Raw genomic sequence first — 22,319 nt, 5'->3', positions numbered from 1 at the left:
GGTGATACCATCCCTCACATCCGCAGATCTAACCATAGACCATATCCATCGGGTACCAAAACCATCTTTCTTAACATCGGAGGTCCCCAGAGATGTTATCGTATGTATACATTTTTTTTTTTTTTTTTTTTGCGTAAAGGAGCAACCCTTAGTGGCCTACATATGCCCAGACTGCCTAGGCTTCCTGAGCAAGCAAGGGAAGTTCAACTGATCTCAGTTCTTTTTACAGAGACTTAAGAACAACTCCATCTCTAAGGCACTGAGAAACCACAATATACCATATAAATGGAGGTACCCAGCAATATTGGTGATTACACACAATGGCTAAACCTCCTATGTTACCTCTCTTGAAGAAAGAATATGTCTGTTGAGAAAGTGGGAAAACATCCCAGAACCAACTCCAGCGGACTACAGATCCCCTCAGATATCTGCAAGCAACCAAGAATGGAGAATTGGTCAAATAAGGCAACAAACTTAACAGATCTCAGGCATGCCTGGCCTGCACTCCACCACATCCCTAATTAACTCCCAATACTACCAGCGGAAGAGGTAATTGTCCAACTGAATTTCCCTATGACCCCGTAAATGTGTGGAATTGTTGTTTGGCCGAGTTCCTCCATGTTTTATGTAGGCCTCACCTTTTTATGTTATGTTACTTCTTTTATTGTCTTCTTTTTATGCTCCGAGTTGGAGCTGTGTCAAGTGTTTCACTACAGACCTAAAGAAGGCCTGGACACTCTTTTGACCCTTTTGCACAAGGAGGCCTATACTCTTCTTTATTTACTTTGGAAGATATTGAAACGTATGTGCTTTCTTCCAACCCTCTCAGCATTTGTCTTACTACCTATGCCAACATCTGTGCCTAACTTCAATATGCATAAAACCATAGGATGCCCTACGCTCATCATCACTTCATACTCATTTGATGGGACTTAAGTTTTTATCTTTAACCATCAATGGCCTGAACCATCTGGCCAAACTCCTTACATATTTTAGCCCACATGGAGCGAATAATGCAGATATCCTAAATGTTCAAGAAACCTATTTTCACATCAAAGCTACTCCCAAGTGTGTGCATCCTTCTTATCCCCACATTTTCAGAGAATGTGGCTCAGAAAAAATAAGGGAGTCATTATAGCCATAAAACATAATGTTTCATTTGGACTAAAATAATGCAACATTGATCCCGAAGGCAGATACATTATCTTGGTGTGCACACTCAATGACCTATACCTTGGTGAATGCCTATGCTCCGAACTTCCACCAGCTACGGTTTTTCAAGAAACTATAACATAGAGTGAAATCTGGCCACCTTCTTATATGTGGCGACCTCAATATGGGTTGCCAATCCTAGCTTGGACTCCCCCTCCTCCTCCAAACACCAGCGACCAGTCATGCAAAGCTTTCTTCATGCAGATGAACTTTATGATGTTTGGAGATGTCTCCATGGGGAAGAAAGAGCCTACACCTTTTTTCTCTTCCAGGTTTTGTTCGTATTCTAGGATTGACTACTTTTGTGTCAATAAATTGGTATTACAACAGACCTCTTCCTCCTACATACATGACATAATGTGATCAGACCACACATTGATCTCGTTAATTATAGAGGAGAAAGATGCTTGCTCCCCATTCTTTGTAACAATTCAATTATTCAAAACCTTGATAACAAGTCAAGGCTTACCCAACATGTCCGCTAATATTTTCAAAATAACGACACCCCCAACATAAGCATTTTTTCCTTATGAAATGTGCCTAAGGCTTACATTTGAGGGCTCATACTACAAATGAGCACCAAATCAAAAAAGCAGCATAACAGCAGACTGTCGGCCATATTGAAGTCCACACATGAGCTTGAATCCCGAAACAAAACAAATGTCATCTGAGTCTACCTCTACTACTCTTCTTTCATTACTTTATGAGCTGCGGTCTCTCTTATGTTCCCAATACGATTATTACTTATGGCGTCTCAAATTGCATTATTACACTAATAACAACAAAGCAGGCAAAATGGTTAAACGAGTCACAGGCCAACAGATCTAGATTACCATTTGTCCTTCACCCCTTTACCAAACAAAAACTTAGTAGCCCTCAGCAAATAGCTGACGCCTTTGCTGACTATTATAAAGCTTTGTACAACCTAAAAGATGATTCTGCAACCCCCCAACCTAAAGTTGAGGGTATTAACCACATTCTGAACCAGATCAAACTCCAATCTTTGTCCTCTGCCCAGCTAGAGACCCTAAATGCCCCATTTTCAGATAAAGAAATAGCTATTTCAATTAAAACCTTACCTGCAGGTAAATCTCCAGGACCAGATGTTCTTACAAACAAATACTACCAGTGTTGCGCAAATATCCTATCCCCTTACATAACAACATTTTTTTTTCAGAAGCAGCTGCACAAAAATCCTTTCTCTGTCGCTCATTGACAGACGTAGTCCTCGTTGATTAATAACAACTCGGGTTATACTGCCCTCTACAGGAGTAGGACTAGACAGGAAAGAAAACATTCTGGCCACACCTTAGGGGCAGTCCCAGAGGGTATATCCTCTCTCTCTCTCTGCTACAGCAAATCAGTTTTTTTCTGTCTAGTTAAGAGTAAGGACCTAGATGCCTTGCTAGGATCTTCGGTCCTGGCAGGAATGTTTCTTAGATTTTTTAGACAGCTTTTTTCTCCAGTGTTCCTGTGAGATCTTCAAGCAAGCAAGCTGTAACTGGGCGACGGGCTGGATGTTGAGATCCAGTGGTCACCCCAGTTCGGCCTACGAGCAGGCCATAGCTCCGCGCTGGGTCGGCCGCGACATAGTCCCACTAGGACGGGGACTGACCCTGCGAGTTAAACGTCTCGCCTGAACGCCAATGACCAACAGAGTCACGGCGTTCGTATTGGTCGACAGCCCCCCCACCCCGGTGGAGAGGGGTTCTGTCAGGAGTGGGCGCCCGCCTGGTTCCGGTATGGTGAGTAGATGTTCCCCCTCCCCCCCTGTCGGGTTTGTGGTGGACGCGGGCCCCTCTCTGGAATGGTAGGATGGGTCTCCCCTCTATCCTATAACTGGTCACAGATCCCCCAATTTGAGTGTGATTTTTTGTGAACAGAAACCAGGAGGCTTGGTTTGGGAGCTGACTATCTAAAGGTCATTGCAAAACTGTAAGAGTGACTGAAGTCAGTGGCAGTACTATAAGGGGCTTTACCATTAAAGTAAAAGGTATCCTACCTGTCAGGCTGTACACAGGCCGATGCCTATGCCTGAGTCACTGCAGTCCAGATCGCCATTCCTCCAGCAAACGGTCACTTCGGAAGGACAGAGGGCTGCCTCCCGACGGCCCACGGACCGCATGCGGCCCGCCAGGGCCCTGTACCGCCGGTCAGGCTTATCACCATTCAGGGTGAAGGTTGTGGGGCCGAGTTACTCCCGCAGGCCGCCAGGCCGAACATTGACATCCCGCAGGTCGCTGCTAGCCACCGCTATCCTACACAGGCCGCCGCCATTGTCTTGCAGATCGCACGAGGCCGCCATATTGGTGTAGCCTCATGTCTCCAGCATGGGGGTGGCCATGTTTGAGGTGACCAAACACCTCGAGGAGCTATGGGGAGGTGCCGGAAGGCGTGCAAAGGGGCGGAGCCGCCTCCTTTTACCCGGCGTAGCCTCGTGTCTCCAGCATGGGGGCGGCCATGTTTGAGGTGACCAAAACACCTCGAGGAGCTAGGGGGAGGCGCCGGAAGGCGTGCAAAGGGGCGGAGCCACCTCCTTTTACCCGGGAAAGCCAGCCAAAGACTTCCTGTCTGTAATAGACAGTGCTGGAACAGGTTGTATTGAAACTTCTGAGCATCAAGTGGTGAGCCTTGGGGTCTCGATCTCTCTCTCGCTCTGTAGGGGTCCCTAAGCAGGTAACACTGAGGGGCGCTGTGGCGCTGGGGGTCTAAAGAAAAAAAAAAAGTTTTATTTTTTTTTTGCAAATTCATTTTTTCCGGCAAGTGTCTGGAATAATCATGGACCCTGCCACACAGGTACCCCCACCTGTTCCCCTCGAGCTGGCCGCAGGACCCTCCAGTTCACAGAGTATGGATGCATACACAGCAGTTTTGGAGTCTTTGGTTTCTCGGGTGGAGATGGCCTGTCAGGAACGGGGGTCAAGAAAGCGACCCCCGCCTACCCCTATTTCATCTGATACTTCAGATTCAGATTCTGAGATGGTCATTGCAGCTGCAGGTCCCTCTGCAGGGACTGTTGTCTCAGGTAAAGTTCCCTCAGACAGTGAGGAAGAGGTTCCTGCCTCCGCCATAGCACAAGAAGAAGCATTGGTGGACGCACTAGTTGTGGCGGTCCGGGAAACCTTAAGACTTGAGGTTTTACCGGCAGAAGCAACTGAGATGGAAATTCCCTTTGGTACTAGTAAACCTACCAAGACGGCGAAGGTTTTTCCCTTACCCAAATGTTTTGGTAATAAAATTAAAGAGGAATGGGATCATTCAAAACGTACCTTTACTGTTTCCAAGCGCATTGCTAGACGCTATCCGTTTGAGGAATCCCTCATTAAGAAATGGACGGTACCACCAGTGGTGGATCCACCGATTTCCAGACTGAATAAAGCCACTGTTATCCCGTTGGAGGACGCTCCGTCCTTTAAGGATTCGGTGGATCGGAAGATGGAAGCGGAGTCCCGCACTATTTTTTCCCTGATAGGGTCAGCCTTTAGACCAGTGATTGTCATTGGTTTAGTTTCACAGACATTAACGGAATGGGCAAGATTGGTACGCCATGACCTAAAAGGGAAAGGTATCCACCAGGCAGCATCTGATTTGATGGAACAAATTATACAAGGACTGCAGTTTGTCTGTGACGCAGCCCTGGATGCCACCCCCTTGTTAGGGCATGCATCTATGTCAGCGGTAATCCTCAGACGTGTGCTGTGGTTAAAATGCTGGTCAGCGGATCTAGGTTCCAAAAAAGCCTTGGCGAATCTCCCCTTTCAGGGGAATCGCCTATTTGGGGCCACCCTAGATGAGATCATTAAGGATGTCACTGGGGGCAAGAGCACTTTTTTGCCGCAGGCTGCTAAAGCTAAAGGACCTCGTAACAAGCGTGGACCTTTCTTTGCCGCTCATAAAGGGTTCGTTCGCTCCGCTGGGGCGAGCGGGAAAGGCAAAGCCCCTCTAGGAGGGTTCAAGAGGCGCTGGTCGGGCAAACAAAAGGCCGACTCAGCCAAACCTGAGGTTAAGGCTAATACAGCCTGAAGGTGCGCCCCCCACCCGGCTTGAGAGCTAGAGCCTTCCTGAATCTCGGACTAAGGGGTTCAGGAGATCATACGATCAGGACATCGATCTCTGCTACCGGTGCGATTCTTCCCTTCCAACATTTATGCACTACAGGGAGCGGTAGTTCCCGTTCCCTGAACAGATCATTTTCTTTACCTTTTCCAAAGATTAGTCTCAGTTCCCTACAGGAATCGGATCCGGTTGAGCAAACAGACCAAGGAGCCTCTAGTCTGGTGACTTCGGTCTCTAATGCTCAACCAGGAGAAATCATCACTCCTGATAAGAATCAAGTTTCTGATAAATGTGTGGGAACAGAGAGCGATCAGACTTTGTCGGATTGCCTGGACCAGGCAGCTCTAGGGCAGCCTGGTTTGGATCCAGTCAGACAATATCAGGGTGATGACTTAGGTCGATCACCAAGGATTTCACCATCTGTGTCTTCATCAGAGCATCCCGGAGGTGGATCTGTTGGCATATCGGCTCAATAGGAAGGCGCGGAGGTTAGCAACGCGCACCCGCGATCCTCTAGCGGACGCAGCAGACGCGCTGAACGGCCTAATAAGGCAGTATCAGCTACTATGCGTCTTCCCCACTCTCAAGTTGCTGCTGAGATTTCTCCGCAGGATAGAGATGGAGGAAACTCCAGTTATCCTGTAAATTCTAGGCTAGCCTCGGCAGGCCGGTCAGGCCGACTTGGACATGCTAGTCGCGAACGCTCCTTGGAGACCTCCTCTCAGGGAGGATCTGCGGTCTCAAGGACCGATCTTCCATCGTGCTTTACAGTCGCTGGTTTTAATGGCCTGGCCATTGAGACCCAGGTACTGAAGGGCAGAGGGTTGTCAGCTTCAGTTATTCCTACTCTAATTAAAGCAAGGAAAGCGACTTCCAGCAAAGTCTATTATCGCACATGGAAGACTTATATTGCGTGGTGTGAATCTTTGGGTTTTCCCCCACGTACCTATTCGGTGACCCGAATCTTGGCTTTTCTGCAAAAGGGGGTTGAGCAGAAACTATCCTTGAGCACCATCAAGGGTCAGGTTTCAGCATTAGCAATCTTCTTTCAGAAGCCTTTGGCTACTCATTCCTTGGTGCGGAATTTCATCCAGGGGGTGCGGCACTTGGCTCCGCCAGTCCGCCCGCCCTTACCACCTTGGGATCTTAATTTGGTTTTGTCGGTTCTGCAGAAACCTCCCTTTGAAAATATCAGGGAGATTCCCTTGCTTACATTATCCCAGAAGGTGGCCTTCTTGGTGGCTATCACTTCTGCACACAGGGTGTCAGAACTGGCTGCATTATCATGCCATTCCCCATATCTAGTGGTTCATAGGGATAAGGTAGTTCTTCATCCGAAGCCATCCTTTCTTCCTAAGGTGGTTTCAGACTTTCATCTGAATGAAGATATTGTGCTACCTTCCTTGTGTCCTCAGCCCAATCATCCTCGGGAATATGCGTTGCATTCCTTGGATGTGGTTCGGGCAATCAGGGTATACCTGAAGGCTACGGAAACGTTCCGTAAGACGGACTCACTTTTTGTGATCACGGATGGCCCCCGGAAAGGGGTTGCCTGCATCTGCCGCGACTATCTCCAGATGGATTAGACAGACGGTGGTACAGGCTTATTCTATTAAGGGTCGGAATCCTCCGTTCCCTGTTAAGGCGCACTCCACTCGAGCGCTCAGTACTTCCTGGGCCTACCGCCATCAGGCGTCAGTGGTCCAGGTGTGCAAGGTGGCTACCTGGTCGTCAGTTCATACCTTTACAAAATTTTATAAAGTTGATGTGATGGCATCGGCGGATGCCTCATTTGGCCGCAAGGTTTTGCAGGCCGCAATTTGAGGAGACCGGTGGTCTACCTCGAGGGTTTTTTTCCGTTGGAATTTCAGTTGAGTCTCATCGTGTGATTGATGAGCCTTTAAGACTTCTAGTTGGCACCGGTTGGGCCTTCTAGATTGGATTTTGATTTCCATTTTCCCACCCCTCATTTGTGGTACTGCTTTGAGACGTCCCGAGTTGTTATTAATCAACGAGGACTACGTCTGTCAATGAGCGACAGAGAAGAATGGATTTTTGTAAAATCTTACCGTAAAATCCTTTTCTCATAAGCTCATTGACAGACGTAGTACCCGTCCCTCTGTTTTTGAGTTGGGTTGGGTTAAATTCTCTAAACACTGCTTTGTGACATAACTGATTTGCTGTAGCAGAGAGAGAGAGGATATACCCTCTGGGACTGCCCCTAAGGTGTGGCCAGAATGTTTTCTTTCCTGTCTAGTCCTACTCCTGTAGAGGGCAGTATAACCCGAGTTGTTATTAATCAACGAGGACTACGTCTGTCAATGAGCTTAAGAGAAAAGGATTTTACGGTAAGATTTTACAACAATCCATTTTTCCCACTGTTTTCAGCCAATATTGGTACTTTGCCTAAACCTGATAAAGAACCTACTACCCCTGCCAATTTTAGGCCTATCTCATTACTGAACACCGACGTGAAAGGTTACGCCAAACTCTTAGCTAAACTCCTCTTTGCTCCTCTTTGATGTCCTTCCCATGTTGATCAAGCCTGATCAAACTGGCTTCACCAAGAAAAATGGGCATCTGATGCAACCAGATGCATTTTAAATATACTCAGCCATGCAGAATCAAGTAAAACACCTTCTCTTCTCTTATCTATAGATGCAGAGAAGGCGTTTGACCATATTCATTGGCTATACATGGAAATGCTACTGCTTAAATTTGGATCCTCTGGACATATTTTATCTGCAATTATAACCCTATACTCCACCCCTTCCGCACGGGTCCACTCCTCCAGCCTTTTATCTAAACCACCCCATATTACTAATGGAACCAGAAAGGGTTGTCCTTTATCTCTCCCTATCTGTAACCTCATGATTGAGCCCCTAGCCAAGACTATACCTTCAGATACATCCATTACAGGTTTTCACCTTAATAAACAATCTCCTGTCATCAACCTTTTTGTGAATGATGTTATCATCCTCCTCTCTTGTTTTAAGAATCTCTCCCTTGTGCCCACCAAGTGCTATTGCAGTTTGCATCTATATCTTACTATAAAGTAAACTATACTAAATCACTTATTTTGGATTTAGGTGTATCTAAAGCCACTAGAAATCATTTAACTGCACACTTACCATATACAGGGGAGGATAAAAGTATCTCCTATTTAGGTATCCAAAATACTTCCCCCCCACCCTTATCTACGTGTCTAGCAAACCATAGCAATTCAGTTCTCCTATTTAGTCCCTTTTATTCTGTTAAATATATACCATTTGTTATATCGGTTTGATAAGTGCAAAAAGGCTAGTCCTGTCCTGTACACTCTGCAGTGATATCTCAAACAATTTATTCTGGAAATGTGTTAGGACTGCTGAACACTTCCCACCTATTTTTTGGAGGATCAAAAGGTGTTTTGTGAGTGTTGTCACACTAGGACTAAGATACTGGCAGGTACTAGGTACTAAGATACTAGGAGGTAAGATACTGGCAGGATCACCAGGTAAAATAAAGGAAAAAAAGTCTAAATGAAAAAAAGCAAATGCAGCCACCTCATCCAAAGGCTGTTGAGATGCAGTAACTTACATGTTTTTTGTTAGGTTTAAGTTACACTGTAAAATAGTTTTGACTTATATACTCTACTATTCTCAGCTGCAGGATGTTATGGTGTTTTTTTTTTTTTTTCCGTTGTATACTCTCTGAATAAAAATCAGACTCTGTATGGCTACCCTTTGATATTCGTACATAATCATACATATTGGCATGGCAGATTTGACTAATGTTAGAACCCACAGATGCCAACTGTTGATCACCAAAGTATGGCAGTAATAAATTATCAGTTTGGTTTCCTTGCCAGTTCTTTGTAAATTTTCAGTATGTGACTTTCCTAATATTATAAAAAATACAGTGTTTGTCTTATTTTCAGGGTGCAAGGGAAGAGAGTGTACACCTTCTTCGACATTTCTACAAGGTAAGACTTTTCATACTGCTTACAGTGAGTTTTATGTTAAGATTAACACTGCAAAGGAATCAGTAGGGTACATATCAGAAATACCAAATTGCTTTATCTTTTTCAAAATTTTTATTGGAGTTTTCAGAAAGAACAAAAAAAGGAAGGTGAACAATATTTATCAAACCTTGTTGTACAGAATATAGGTTCGAATGAATGAGTACAAGTGACAAAACAATGACAATAGGTAAATGTGAAAAAAATAAAAATAAAATGTAATCGGTTTTGAGGGCTAAATGTAAGTTAGGAAGCATTGTCTCTCATCCCCAGGCGCCTCATATGGGAGCAAGCTGTGCTGAAGGGGGAAGGGAAGACTGCCAAATCACTTTTATCTTAGTGTTTCATTAAGGGACACAGGAAAATTATTCAGAAACATTGTGTTATGTGGATCTTTTCACAAGGTTGGGCACTGGCAATCAAAAGCTGTAAGGACAGCCAAGAACAATTTCTCACTTAATATAACCCTGCATGCCTCAGTATCTTAATCAGGACACAAGCTAAGTATTCATAGACCCTGGGTTATAGGCTGGGACCTTCAGGTGATCAAACACCGGGAAAGCTTTTTTCCAAGTAATTTTTATTGGATTTAAACAAGGAAAACATACAATTAAACGATAACATTTGCATTTGAAAAGTAGGTTACCTAGTAGTATTCAGTTACAAAAGAGGAAAATAAACGTCTCTCTGGATACAAGCTTTTGAGAATGAGATATAGGGTACGGAATGTAAACAAAACTGCAGTCATAACATCAAGAGTACCATTTTCTCCAAGCTTCCCAGTATTTGTGAAAGGAGGATATTGAATTGTGGGTTCTGGCTGCTAGTAGTTGTTCATATTGGTAATTCAGGTTAACTTGAGCAGGTACCTCACTATGGTTAGGGGCTGAGCTATGTTTCCAATGCCTAGCAATGATAAGTTTAGCTGCAACTAAGAGGTGGACTATGATATTCCGGTATTCGCCCAGGTATTCATGAATACGTATGTGGAGAATAGCAAGGGCAGGGTCGGGTTTTTTAAGGATCCCTGAGATTTCTGCCATAATTTGGAAAATCTTACTCCAATAACTGGGGATGCCTACACATGACCAGAAAACATGGTAGATATTGCCTGCGTGTCCACAATCCCTCCAACAAAGTGGTGAGCAGGAGGGAATACATTTTGCAAGGAGGACTGGGGTTTTGTACCATCTGGCTACAATTTTTTGGGACAGATCCCAATGATTCGTACAATGCGTCACCTTCGATACAGCACGGAACGCCTTAACCCATTGTTGTGGAGTAAATTGCTTGCCTAGGTCTGTTTCCCATCGTAGCATAGGGGGAGTTTTGTCGAAGAGGGTTTTACCTCCTAGAAGGTGGTAGAATAAAGAGATGTCTCTCTTATTTCCTCCGGGTAGTGCATAAAATTCTTGTACTCGGTTGTATAGGTGTATAGTGTGGGGGGGGGGGAGATATTTGGTGAGAAAGGTGTGAATTTGCGTGTAAGAGTAGGAGATGGAGGGGGGAGATTATATACAGGTCCCTCTCAAAAAATTAGCATATCGTGATAAAGTTCATTATTTTCTATAATGTACTGATAAACATTAGACTTTCATATATTTTAGATTCATTACACACAACTGAAGTAGTGCAAGCATTTTATTGTTTTAATATTGATGATTTTGGCATACAGCTCATGAAAACCCAAAATTCCTATCTCAAAAAATTAGCATATCATGAAAAGGTTCTCTAAACTAGCTATTAACCTAATCATCTGAATCAACTAATTAACTCTAAACACCTGCAAAAGATTCCTGAGGCTTTTAAAAACTCCCAGCCTGGTTCATTACTCAAAACCGCAATCATGGGTAAGACTGCCGACCTGACTGCTGTCCAGAAGGCCATCATTGACACCCTCGAGCAAGAGGGTAAGACACAGAAATGGTGAAAAGAAAAATAGGTGCGCGAACCTTTAATGAGAAAAAGAGTGGAAAAAAAGCAGCACTGAAAAAATATAAATATGTGAGGGGTTGTAACAAATGAAAAACATCAATTACAGAGTGCGCTAAAAAGTTATGGAACACAAATATTCACAAAAATGGTGATTGCTGATGTTCAGCTAAACACAAAGTCTATATTCTAAATGATGAGACTGTGCAAAAGTCTTGAAAATCCAAAGAATATAGTGAGGTTGGGGAGTGATGAAGGATAAGGGTAACCTCTTCCCAAACGGTGATCCAGACAGTGCTCAAATGTACACGTGATGCACCCAGTGTTAAGAAGGGACTCTTACCAGATGATGGAGAGATGCAAACATATAGTGTATAACCCTGGAGTCCGTTAGGTCAGCTTGTAGGAGAGAATTCACAAGAGGAATAAAGCGACCATCTGTTAGTGTCCCCACACTTTGGAAGCAGATGGTCGCTTTATTCCTCTTGTGAATTCTCTCCTACAAGCTGACCTAACGGACTCCAGGGTTATACACTATATGTTTGCATCTCTCCATCATCTGGTAAGAGTCCCTTCTTAACACTGGGTGCATCACGTGTACATTTGAGCACTGTCTGGATCACCGTTTGGGAAGAGGTTACCCTTATCCTTCATCACTCCCCAACCTCACTATATTCTTTGGATTTTCAAGACTTTTGCACAGTCTCATCATTTAGAATATAGACTTTGTGTTTAGCTGAACATCAGCAATCACCATTTTTGTGAATATTTGTGTTCCATAACTTTTTAGCGCACTCTGTAATTGATGTTTTTCATTTGTTACAACCCCTCACATAAGACACAGAAATACATTTCTGAACGAATAGGCTGTTCCCAGAGTGCTGTATCAAGGCACCTCAGTGGGAAGTCTGTGGGAAGGAAAAAGTGTGGCAGAAAATGCTGCACAACGAGAAGAGGTGACCGGACCCTAAGGAAGACTGGGGAGAGGGAAATGCCAAAATGCCTGAAGTCCAGTGTCAAGTACCCACAGTCAGTGATGTTCTGGGGTGCCATGTCACCTGCTGGTGTTGGTCCACTGTGTTTTATCAAGGGCAGGGTCAATGCAGCTAGCTATCAGGAGATTTTGGAGCAATTCATGCTTCCATCTGCTGAAAAGCTTTATGGAGATGAAGATTTCATTTCTCTGTCGCTCATTGACAGACGTAGTCCTCGTTGATTCAACACACTCGGGTTATGCTGCCCTCTACAGGAGTAGGACTAGACAGGAAAGAAAACGTTCTGGCCACACCCTAGGGGCAGTCCCAGAGGGTATATCCTCTCACTTCCTGCTCTAGCAAATCAGTTTTTTTCTGTCTAGTTAGGAGTTGAAGGGTTGTGAGGCCGAGATCCTTCTGCGGACATGCCGCTATTCTGTGCAGGCCGCCGCCATTGTCTGGTAGTTCGCACGAGGCCGCCATTTTGGCGTAGCCTCGTGTCTCCAGCATGGGGGCGGCCATGTTTGAAGTGACTCAAACACCTCGTGGAGCTAGGGGAGGCGCCGGAAGGTGTGCTAGGGGAGCCGCCTCCTTTCTTCCCGGGAAGCCAGCCAAAAGACTTCCTGTCTGTTCTAGACAATGCTGAAACTCTGAGCAGTAAGTAGTGAGCTTTGGGGTCTATCTCTCTCTCTCGCTCTATAGGGGTCCCTAAGCAGGCAACACTGAGGGGCTTTGTGGCGCTGGGGGTCTGAAAAAAAAAAAAAAAAGTTTTGTTTCTTTTTGGCAAATTGATTTTTCCGGGCAGTATCTGGAATTATCATGGACCCTGCCACACAGGTACCCCCACCGGTTTCCCTCGGGGGGGCTGCGGGACCCGCCAGTGCACAGAGTATGGATGCATTCACAGCAGTTTTGAAGTCTTTGGTGGCTCGGGTGGAGACAGCCTGTCAGGAACGGGGGTCAAGAAAGCGACCCCCGCCTACCCCTATATCGTCTGAGACTTCAGATTCAGATGCTGAGATGGTTATTGCAGCTGCAGGCCCCTCTGCAGGGGCTGTTATCTCAGGTAAGGTTTCCTCAGACAGTGAGGAGAACGTTCATGCTTCCGCCATAAATCAGGAAGAAGCATTGGTGGACGCACTAGTTGTGCGGTTCGGGAAATCTTAAGACTTGAGGTTTTTCCGGCAGAGGCAAATAAAAAGGAATTTCCCTTTGGTACTAGCAGACCCACCAGGACGGTGAAGGTTTTTTCTTTACCCAAGTGTTTGGGTAAAAAGATTAAAGAGGTATGGGATCATTCTAAGCGTACCTTTACTAGTTCCAAGAGCATTACTAGACGCTATCCGTTTGAGGAATCCCTCATTAAGAAATGGACGGTATCACCAGTGGTGGATCCACCTATTTCCAGACTGAATAAAGCCACGGTTATTCCGGTGGAGGACGCTTCGTCCTTTAAGGATTCGGTGGATCGGAAGGTAGAAGCGGAGTCCCGCACTATCTTTCCCTGATAGGATCAGCCTTTTGACCAGTTATTGTCATTTGATCTAGTTCTCAGACATTTACGGAATGGGCGAGATTGGTGCGCCAGGACCTGAAGGGGAAAGGTACCCCCCAGGCAACATCTGTTTTGATGGAACAGATTATATAAGGACTACAGGTTGTCTGTGACGCAGCCTTGGATGCTACCCCCCTATTAGGGCATGCATCTATGTCAGCGGTAATCCTCAGACGTGTGCTGTGGTTAAAATGCTGGGTCAGCGTAAGTACTACAGGGAGCGGTAGTTACCGTTCCCTGAACAGATCATTTTCTTTACCTTTTCCAAAGATTAGCATCAGTTCCCCACAAGAATCGGATCCGGTTGAACGGACAGACCAAGGAGCCTCTAGCCGGGTGACTTCGGTCTCTAATGTTTAACCAGGAGAAATCACCACTCGTGATAGGAATCAGGTGTCTAAATAATGTGTGGGAACAGAGAACGATCAGACTTTGTCGGATTGCCAGGGCCAGATAGCTCTAGGGCAGCCTGGTTCGGATCCAGTCAGGCAATATCAGGGTGATGACGTAAGTCATTCGCCAAGGATGTCATGATCTGTGCCTTCTTCACAGCATCCCGAAGGCGCGGAGATTGGTAACGCGCGCCCACGATGCTCCAGTGGACGCAGCAGACGCGCTGAACGGCCTGTAAAGGCAGTGTCAGCTATTAAAGGGATTCCCTCATCTCAGATTGCTGCTGAGATTTCTCCGCAGGATGGAGATGGAGGGAACTCCAGTTGTCCTGGAAATTCTAGGCTAGCCTCGTTAATCCGGTCCGGCCGACTTGGACATGCTAGTCGCGAACGTTCCTTGGGAACTTCTTCTCAGGGAGTGTCTGTGGTCTCAAGGACCGATCTTCCATTGTGCTTTACAATCGCTGGGTTTAATGGCCTGGCCATTGAGACCCAGGTACTTAAGGACAGAGGGTTGTCAGCTTCAGTTATTCCTACGCTAATTAAAGCAGGGAAAGCGACTTCCAGCAAGGTCTATTATCGCACATGGAAGACGTATATCGCGTGGTGCGAATCTTTAGAAATTCCTCCACGTACCTATTCGGTGACCCGAATATTGGCCTTTCTGCGAAAGGGGGTTGAGCAGAAACTAGCCTTGAGCACCATCAAGGGTCAGGTTTCAGCATTAGCAATCTTCTTTCAGAAGCCTTTGGCTATTAAGTCCTTGGTGCGGAATTTCATCCAGGGGATGCGGCACCTGGCTCCACCAGTCCGCGCGCCCTTATCGCCCTGGGATTTTAATTTGGTTGTCGGTTCTGAAGAAACCTCCTTTTGAAAGCAACAGGGAGATTCCCTTGTTTACTTTATTCCAGAAGGTGGCCTTCTTGGTGGCTATTACTTCTGCACGCAGGGTGTCAGAACTGGCTGCATTGTCAGACCAGTCCCCATATTTAGTGATTCAGAGGGATAAGGTAGTTCTTCATCCTAAGCCATCCTTTCTTCCAAAGGTGGTTTCAGGCTTCATCTGAATGAAGATATTGTACTACCTTCCCTGTGTCCTCAGCCTGCATTCCTTGGATGTGGTTCGGGCAATCAGGGTATACCTGAAGGCTACGGAATCATTCCGTAAGACGGATTCACTTTTTGTGATCACGGATGGCCCCAGAAAGGGGTTGCCTGCATCTGCCGCGACTATCTCCAAATGGATTAGACAGACGGTGGTACAGGCTTATTCTAGTAAGGGTCGGAATCCTCCGTTCCCTGTTAGGGCGCACTTCACTCGAGCGCTCAGTACTCCTGGGCTTTCAGGCATCAGTGGTCCAGGTATGTAAGGCGGCCACCTGGTCGTCGGTACATACCTTTACAAAATTTTATAAGATTTATGTGATGGCATCGGTGGATGCCTCATTTGGCCGCAAGGTTTGCAGGCTGCAAATTGAGGAGACCGGTGGTCTACCTCGAGGGTTGTTTTCTGTTGGAATTTTCCGTTGAATCTCATCTTTAATTGATGAGCATTGGAAACTTCTAGTTGGCACCGGTTGGGCCTTCTAGATTGGATTTGTTTTCCATTTTCCCACCCCTCATTTGTGGTACTGCTTTGGGACGTCCAGAGTGTGTTGAATCAACGAGGACTACGTCTGTCAATGAGCGACAGAGAAAAATGGATTTTTGTAAGATCTTACCGTAAAATCCTTTTCTCTTAAGCTCATTGACAGACGTAGTACCCGCCCCTCTGTTTTTGAGTTGGGTTGGGTTAAATTCTCTAAACACTGCTTTGTGACATAACTGATTTGCTAGAGCAGGAAGTGAGAGGATATACCCTCTGGGACTGCCCCTAGGGTGTGGCCAGAACGTTTTCTTTCCTGTCTAGTCCTACTCCTGTAGAGGGCAGCATAACCCGAGTGTGTTGAATCAACGAGGACTACGTCTGTCAATGAGCTTAAGAGAAAAGGATTTTACGGTAAGATCTTACAAAAATCCATTTTTTTCAGCACGACCTGGCACCTGCTCACAGTGCCAAAACCACTGGTAAAAGCTTTACTGACCATGGTATTACTGTGCTCAATTGGCCTGCCAACTCTCCTGACCTGAACCCCATAGAGAATCTATGGGATGTTGTGAAGAGAAAGTTGAGAGACGCAAGACCCAACACTCTGGATGAGCTCAAGGCCGCTATCAAAGCATCCTGGGCCTCCATAACACCTCAGCAGTGCCACAGGCTGATTGCCTCCATGCCACGCCGCATTGAAGCAGTCATTTCTGCAAAAGGATTCCCAAGTATTGAGTGCATAACTGAACCAAATTTTTTGAAGGTTGACTTTTCTTTTATTGGTCGGATGAAATATGCTAATTTTTTGAGATAGGAATTTTGGGTTTTCATGAGCTGTATGCCAAAATCATCAATATTAAAACAATAAAAGGCTTGCACTACTTCAGTTGTGTGTAATGAATCTAAAATATATGAAAGTCTAATGTTTATAAGTACATTACAGAAAATAATGAACTTTATCACAATATGCTAATTTTTTGAGAGGGACCTGTACAGTGCTTCAACAAGTGCTAGCAGCGGTTTAACGGTTCGAGCATCCATAAGTTTGTCAATCCACTTGAGGCCATGGTCACACCACTTGTGGGTTGTTAAATAGGGGATGAGTATTTAGAGAACCTGGATAGGAATGCGAAGAGCAGAGTATGGTGAAGGAGCCATTGGTGAGGATACTAGTTTCCTCCATGCTAATAAGGTGGCGCATGTCGTGGGGGGCAAGGAGTTAAGACTTAGGGGCCTCCAGGAATCCGTGATAAGTAGTAGGTGCAGAGAGGGGGAGTGGTTCATCGCTCCCTCAAGCTGGACCCATAATGTGCCTGTGGATTCTAGGAACCATTTCTTTGTGATAGTAAGGATGCTGTGTAGTAGTCTTCTACGGCTGGCCAGCTCACACCCCCAACCCGCCTATGCTTTGTGAGGTGGGTCAGAGAGCATCTGTGCCTCTTCCCCAGGCATACAAAGTGTTTGAGAAGGATATTAAGTTGTGTGAAGTATTTCGCATGTATGGGGAGCAGGATACCGTATGTATTCGAGTATAACACGCAAAATTTTCTACCAAAAAAAAAGAAATCAAAGTTTGGGTGCGCGTTATAAACAAGGGGTGGGGTGGCAGTGGGGGCCGGTCCATTGAGGGCGCAGGCGAATTGTGAGTTCGCACTGCGCCTTTTCCGGGCTGCAGCCGCTCACTGTACGCGAGGGCGAAGAAAAAAAAAATGTCCCCTCGTCGCGTACAGTGGGCGGCCCGAACTGGGGGTGAGAATTCTTATTATCTGCTGTATGGTCGCCGCTTCATTTCCTCGCCTAGCCCACACGTTACGGTAAGCATTGCTTTTGTACAATTCAGTGTTTTGCGTACCGTAATTCAGTGTTCTTCATATTTTAAGCGAAGAAACTGGAGAAACAGATGTTCCTGCCAACTGGGACACTGATGAAAAATTAACTCGAGAAGAATGGGAACAACTCTTTAGTGTATCTGATGATGAATCTGACTTTGAAGCATTTTAAATAAATATTGTTACCGGTAATTTTATTTCGGTATTGTGTTTATACCAGTTTACGTTGTCAATAAATGATTTTTCTCTGTCGCTCATTGACAGACGCAGTCCTCTTTGATTAATATCAGTAGGGTTATACTGCCCCCTACAGGAGTAGGACACTAGGCAGGAAAAACGTTCTGGCCACACCTTAGGGGCAGTCCCAGAGGGTATATCCTCTCTCTCCCTGCGACAGGATGTCAGTTTTTTTCTGCCTAGTCAGGAGTAAGGACCTAAGTTCCTTGCTGGGATCTCTGGTCCTGGCAAGTTTTTTTAGATCTTTTTTAGTTAGCTTTTTCTCTCCAGTTTTTGTTCCTGTGAGATCTTCAAGCAATTATGCTGGAGCTGGGCGAGGGGCTGGATGTGGAGATCCAGTGGTCACCCCAGCCGGCCTACGAGCGCGTGCAGGCCCTAGCTCCACGCTGGGTCGGCCGCGACATAGTCCCACTGGACGGGGACTGGCCCCGCGAGTTAAACATCTCGCCAGGTCGCCTAAGACCAGTCGGAAACTGAGTCGCGGTGTCCGTATTGGTCGACAGCCCCCCCACCTCGGTGGAGAGGGGTTCTGTTAGGAGTGGGTGCCCGCCTGTTCCGGTATGGTTAGTAGAATGTTCCCCCTCTCCCCCTGTCGGGTTTTGGGAATAGATGCAGGCCCCTCTGTGGATGGTCTGACCCTCATGATCCCGGGTTCCCCTCTATCCTGTGACACACTTCACATATCTCCCCCTTGCTAGTGTGAGTTGGTGAGTAAGGTATACCACTCCAGGAGGCTTGGTTTGGGAGCTGACAATCTATATGAGTCTGTCGCTGCAAGGAAAGCCTGCATTGTAAAAGGACTAAGGAATCCATGACTGATGTCGGTCAAGGATGGAGACAGGGCGCCGCTGGCGTTACTGTTGAAACAGTCATGCAGAGGGATGATACTATCAGGCACCTACCTATCGCATGGGAGTCCTCTATTAGCGATGCAGCCGCACGGAGCCGCCATCCTTCCGCGGGCCGCGCGGAGCCGCAATCCTTCCGTGGGCCGCATTTTGGCGTAGCCTAATGTCTCCTGTATGGCGGCGGCCATCTTGGATACACCCAGCTGCCTCAAGGAGCAGCGGTGGGAGTGCCGGAAGACGTGTAAAGGGGCGGAGCCACCTCCTTTACCCGGGTAAATCGATCCATAAGACTTCCTGTTCTGTAAGGACAGCGCTGAGAGCAGTTCGGTAGAAGCTTCTGTGCATCAGGTGGTGAGCCCTTGGGGTCTCTCTCTCTCTCTGTGGGGGTCCGAAGCAGGTGGCACTGAGGGGCGCTGTTGCGCTGGGGGACTACATACAAAAAAAAAAATTTTTTCCTTTGCAATCCTTGTTTGCTGGCAGGTGTTCCTGGATTTGTAATGGACCCTGCCACACATGTATCCCCACCTGATCCCCTCGAGGTGGCCGCAGGACCCTCCAGTTCTCCACTTACTATTGATGCATTGTCAGCGGTTTTGGAGTCTTTTGTATCCCGGGTGGAGGTGGCCTGTCAGGGACGGGGGGCGAAAACGACCCCCGCCTACCCCTATTTCGTCTGACACTTCAGATACAGATTCTGAGCCTGTCGTGGCGGCTGCAGGTCCCTCTTCTGGGGCTAGTGTCTCATATCCCATCTACTCAGATAGCGAGGAAGACATTTCTGCCTCCGCTATAGCGCAAGATGAAGCGCTGGTAGATGCACTGATTGTGTCTGTGCGGGAAACTTTTAAGACTTGAGGTTACACCTACGGAGGCAGTTGATACTGAAATTGCTTTTGGTACTCGCAAGCCTACCAAGATGGCAAAGGTGTTTCCTTTGCCCAAATGTTTTCAAGATATAATTAAGGAAGAATGGGTCCGTCCAAAACCAACCCCTGGTATTTCCAAACGGATTGCTAGACGCTATCCTTTTGAAGAATCACTCCTTAATAAATGGACGGTACCACCGTCGGTGGATTCACCGATTTCTAGGCTAAATAAAGCTACTGTTATCCCGTTGGAGGACACTCCGTCTTTTCGGGATCCGGTGGACCGTAAGGCGGAATCTATATCCCGCTCTATATTTTCCCTGATAGGGTCAGCCTTTAGGCCAGTGTTCACCATTGCTCTGGTTGCACAAACATTGACAGAGTGGACCAAGTTGTTACGCCGAGATCTGGAGGGGAGAAGTCTCCCCCCGGCAGTATTGGATTTGCTGGAGCAGATGGTACAAGCGCTACAGTTTGTCTGTGACGCCGCCCTGGACGCCGCTCTATTAATGGGGCGCGTATCGATCTCGGCGGTGGTCCTTCGGCGTATGTTGTGGTTAAAATGCTGGTCGGCGGATCAAGCTTCCAAAAAAGCCTTGGCTAATCTCCCCTTTCAAGGGGATCGCCTGTTTGGTGCCACCTTTGGATGAGATCATCAAGGGTATCACTGGTGGCAAGAGCACCTTTTTACCACAGACTACTAAGGGGAAAGGACCTCGTCGCAGACGGGGACCTTCCTTTTCCGCTCATAAGAAGTTTTTTCGCTCCTCTGGGGCGGGCGATAAGGCGAAGTCCTCCAAAGCCCCCCCAGGGGGGTTCAAAGGGCGCTGGTCGGGTAAACAAAGGTCCGGCTCTGCCAGACCTGAAGATAAGACCACTACAGCCTGAAGGTGCGCCCCCACCCATATGTGGGGTGGGGGGACGTCTCCACCGGTTTCTGGACCCATGGCTCTCCAGGATTCCAGACAAATGGGTTCAAGAGGTCATACGGTCGGGATACAAGATCGAGTTTCGATTACTTCCACCGGTGCGGTTCTTCCCTTCTAATATCCGACTATCCCCGGATCGCTTAGAAGCTTTGCGGGGGGCAGTGACGGATTTGATGCATCAAGGAGTGGTGGTCCACGTTCCTTGGACAGAACGTTTTCAGGGGTTCTATTCAAACCTATTCACAATACCCAGAAAAGAGGGCAAGGTGCGTCCAATTCTGGACTTGAGAGCACTCAATCATTTTGTCCGGGTGCAAAAATTCAAGATGGAGTCCATTTGCACAGTAGTGGCCTCCCTGCATCAGGGGGATTTTCTGGCGTCCATAGACATCAAGGATGCCTATCTTCACATTCCCATTTGCGCAGGACATCAGCGTTTCCTTCGCTTTTCCGTGGGAGAGAACCATTACCAGCTTGCGGCGTTACCCTTTGGTCTCGCCTCTGCTCCCCGGGTCTTCACAAAGGTTTTGGCCCCAGTTTTGGCGCTGTTGCGACAGTGGGGCATTTTGGTTCTAGGCTACCTAGACGACCTTCTTCTTCGTGCGGAGTCTCCGCAGGCTCTGTTGCTAAACTTGGAGATCACTATGATCTCTTTGGAAGAGTTCGGGTGGCTAGTGAACCGGCAGAAATCATCCCTGGTCCCCACCAGGAGACTGAACTATCTGGGCCTAACTTTGGATACATCCTTGGCAAAAGTGTTTCTCCCGGCGGAGAAACTCCGGAAGATTCAGTCGACGACTCAATTATTATTGACCGTCAACTGGCCTTCCCTGCGGACTTGCATGAGGGTTCTGGAACTGATGGTGGCCTCCTTCGAGGCAGTACTTTTTGCCCAGTCTCATACCCGGATTCTTCAAAAGGAGATTCTTCTCAAACGGAACCAGAATCCCGATTCCCTGGACAATCGGATCCGGCTGAGCGAACGGACCAGGGAATCTCTGGTTTGGTGGCTTCGGTCACCAATGCTCAGTCAGGGGAAGTAATTTCTTCCAATCTATTGGACGAGTGTCACCACGGATGCCAGTCTATCCGGGTGGGGTGGGGTTCTCGGCAGACGATCTGCCCAAGGGCTCTGGTCCCTGGAAGAATACAGGTTACCGATAAATGTATTGGAACTGAGAGCGATCAGACTTTGTCTGATTCACTGGACCGAGCAGCTCCGGGGCAACCCGGTGCGGATTCAGTCGGACAATGCCACGGCAGTGGCTTACGTCAATCACCAGGGGGGCACCAAGAGTGTCCTGGCGGCCATAGAAGTGGCCGACATCCTTCGTTGGGTGGAACGATTTGTTCCAGCTCTCTCCGCGGTATTCATTCCGGGGGTGGAAAATTGGCAGGCAGATTTTCTCAGCCGTCAGATTCTGGATCAAGGGGAATGGTATCTTCATCCAGAGGTATTTCACCAATTGTGCCTTCATTGGGGCACCCCGGATGTGGATCTGTTGGCATCTCGGTTCAACAAGAAGGTGCGGAGGTTTGTAGCTCGCTCCCGAGATCCTCTAGCGGACGCCGCAGACGCGCTGGTCGCCCCGTGGGGGCAGTATCAGCTACTGTATGCCTTCCCTCCTCTCAAGTTGCTGCCGAAACTTCTTCGCAGGAAAGAGGTGGAGGGAATTCCAGTTATCCTGGTAGCTCCGGACTGGCCCCGTCGGGCCTGGTACGCCGACTGGGTCAGGCTGGTCGCGGAAGTTCCTTGGCGACTTCCTCTCAGGGAGGATCTGCTGTCTCAGGGACCGATCTTCCATCCTGCTTTACGATCGCTGGCTTTAACGGCCTCACTATTGAGACCCAGGTGCTGAAGGACAAGGGGTTGTCAGCTTCAGTTATTCCTACTCTAATTA

General features: G+C 47.2%; 1 protein-coding gene across 2 annotated transcripts in view; it reads left to right on the top strand.

The window, feature by feature from the left end:
- The window catches only part of CLEC16A (C-type lectin domain containing 16A), a 1,483,716-nt gene that overhangs the window by 1,045,334 nt on the left and 416,063 nt on the right, over positions 1-22,319 (top strand). For both annotated transcript variants that reach the window (XM_082262146.1, XM_082262145.1), the window contains exon 15: positions 9,188-9,232. In XM_082262146.1, coding sequence (XP_082118272.1) covers positions 9,188-9,232 — 45 coding nt within the window. The remainder of the gene's footprint in view (positions 1-9,187; positions 9,233-22,319) is intronic.

The sequence above is a fragment of the Pelophylax lessonae genome (genome assembly GCF_965119305.1).
Source record: "Pelophylax lessonae genome assembly, chromosome: 6".
Classification (NCBI taxonomy): Eukaryota; Metazoa; Chordata; class Amphibia; order Anura; family Ranidae; genus Pelophylax; species Pelophylax lessonae.
The sequence above is the reverse complement of the archived record's forward strand: the minus strand, read 5'-3'. Positions and strand labels throughout refer to the sequence as shown.